Source organism: Musca vetustissima, unplaced genomic scaffold, assembly GCF_032173495.1.
Source record: "Musca vetustissima isolate MV318-11 ecotype Yass unplaced genomic scaffold, APGP_CSIRO_Mvet_v1 utg12661, whole genome shotgun sequence".
Classification (NCBI taxonomy): Eukaryota; Metazoa; Arthropoda; class Insecta; order Diptera; family Muscidae; genus Musca; species Musca vetustissima.
Genome location: NW_026879908.1, coordinates 275,132 through 277,767, shown reverse-complemented (window position 1 = coordinate 277,767; position 2,636 = coordinate 275,132). Strand labels below are relative to the sequence as shown.

General features: G+C 36.4%; 1 protein-coding gene across 1 annotated transcript; it reads left to right on the top strand.

Moving 5' to 3' along the window:
• The first annotated feature begins 407 nt into the window (after window positions 1-407).
• LOC133325117 (alanyl-tRNA editing protein Aarsd1-A) lies at window positions 408-1,916 on the top strand. Its single transcript, XM_061533940.1, has 4 exons — window positions 408-446; window positions 510-1,022; window positions 1,086-1,342; window positions 1,418-1,916. The coding sequence occupies exons 1-4, from the start codon at window positions 408-410 to the stop codon at window positions 1,914-1,916; spliced, it is 1,308 nt and encodes a 435-aa protein (XP_061389924.1).
• The last annotated feature ends 720 nt before the right edge of the window (window positions 1,917-2,636 follow it).

Below are 2,636 nucleotides of genomic sequence, written 5' to 3'. Positions count from 1 at the left end.
CGTTTTCTTTTCTGGTACAAAGGATGATCACAATGGACTCCGAATGGACGGTTGTTACTAAAAACCGTACATCCCTAACCTAACCTGTTGATGTACATGCCAAACCAGACAAAACATAGACATTAATGAAGAATTACAGACCTTTCCATTGAAAAATTGGGATATGAACTTCAGAATTCAGAAAGCCAAATTAAACCCATTTCGGTTGGAAAACACGGGTAAAACCTTATAGAAACCGGTTCCGGTTCTAATCTACATAGAACACGTGTGCAGTAACACTTGCTGCGTTTTGAACAGCAAACAGCTGATTTCTATTTACAAACCGTTTTGTTTGCCAAAAATTATTGCATTTGCATAACCAACAACATCATAAACAAAAGTTCAGACTTCATTGCAGGAGGACAAAAATGGTTTTTAAGTGTCAAGAAGATAGCTTTCTACGGCAAGTATGTACAAAAAATTATATCCCATACCTTTGTAATATTCTCTACTCCAATCTAATTTTCCAGTTCACAACCACAGTCGTGTCATGCGAAGAAGCAAAGTTAAAACTTCCGTCCAATGGCGATGCAGAACCCGTCGAACTAGAGGGCTTTAATGTCGTATGTGAGGATACCATACTCTTCCCCGAGGGTGGTGGTCAACCCTGTGATTATGGCACCATTAATGGCTTTCCAGTACGTAGTGTTATACGTAAAGGAAAGGAAGCGGTTCATTTTGTTGAGACATTTAAAGCTTTTGAAGTTGGCACGGAAGTCTTGCAAATTGTTGATTGGGAAAGACGTTTGGATCATATGCAACAACATTCTGGTCAACATTTGATTACGGAATTGTTTGATAAGGAATTTAACTATGATACCACTTCGTGGTGGTTGGGTAGTGAGACATCCTACATTGAATTGAATACCAAACATGTTATCACCCGTGAATCGTTGGATGTTATTGAGAATATGGCAAACGATATCATAAGAGAGGGTAGACCGGTCAGTGTGGCTTTGATCGATGAGAAGGCATTGCATCAGGTACGGAATTTCAAATAACATTTAGAACAAGAAATAATTATTAGTATTTAATTTCCTATATAGATGCAGGGTTTAAGAGCCCCCAGAGGTCTGCCCAAAGACGTAGAAGGCCCAGTGCGAGTTATTCGCATTGAAGGTCAGCGTGATAACATGTGCTGTGGCACCCATGTCAACAATCTATCCCAATTACAATGTGTTAAATTGTTGTATGAGGAGAAGAACAAGAACAGTGTCTATGTACATTTCGTGGTTGGTCAACGTGTACCAAAAACATTGGGAAAATGTTTTGCCAGAGAGCAGCAAGTTACCTTGGCCTTAAAGTAAGTAAACCTATACAACAACAACAACAATAATAAGAAATGATTCATATTAATTTGCTCATTTGCTCATTACAGAGGTGGCCCATTGCAACATGTCGAACTTATACAAAAACTACAGAATAACCTTAAGGCAACAAAGAAATCATTTCAGAAACTTCTGCGAGATTTGGCAATTATGGAAGCTGAAAAATTAGAATCACTACCGAAACCATTGCCTAAATACTATAGTCTGCATAAAAAAGATGGAATTGAACCCGACTTCATTAATACATTTTTGAGAAATGTATCTGTCGACGGAATATCATTATTTTTCCTTACCGTTTCGGAACCAAGCGTGGGACGCCAACCCGGTAAAGGTCATATGGTATTAAAGGGTGATCCAGAGCTAGTCGAAGAATTTGGCCCCAAATTCATGGAAATATTAGATGGTAAAGGTAATGGAAAAGAGGGCATGTTCCAAGGAAAAATTAATGATAGTGATAAAATACGTTTATGTGAAACACTACTTGAGAATCATTTTAACCCACAACCAACAAATACCGAAGTTAAAAAGGAACCAGCTCAAGGTTCATAAGAATGGTGTAACAGAAAAAGACAGAACAGAAAAAGAAAATGAAACATGTTAAAATTTGTGTTCATTATTAAAGTACAAGTTTTAAATTGAGAGGAAAATAATTGTATATATTATTATTACATGCGGAATTTGTAAATTCAGTTTTTATTTAATGAAATAAATTATTAAAAGATTATATCTATTTTTATACCCTGCTACTGAGGTACAGGGTATTATGTCTTTGTGCATATGTTTGTAACATTCAAAAGGAAGGAAATAGACACATGACTCCCTTAGAGAATGTGCATAGAATCACATTCTGAGTCGATTATGCATGTCCGTCCGATGGTGTTAAATTGTAAACAAAGTACAGGTCGCATTTATGATCCGATTTGGATGAAATGGTGTACTAAAGTCCCTGTATATCTTTCGATTTGCAAGAACTTTGGCATAGCGTAGTAAATTATGTCTAGAATGATGTGTGTTATGTTTCGTGAAAATCGGTTCAGATTTAGATATAGCTTCCATATATATTTTCGTCTGATTTTAGGTAAATGGTGCACCAAAGCCCCTATATATGCTTCGATTTACACGAAATATGGCATAGCGTATTGAATTAAACCTGGAATGATGTGTGCAAAGTTCCGTTAAAATCGGTTTAGATTTAGATATAGCTACCATATATATTTTCGTACGATTTTAGGTTAATGGAGCACCAAATCCCCAAAATAACATACTGAA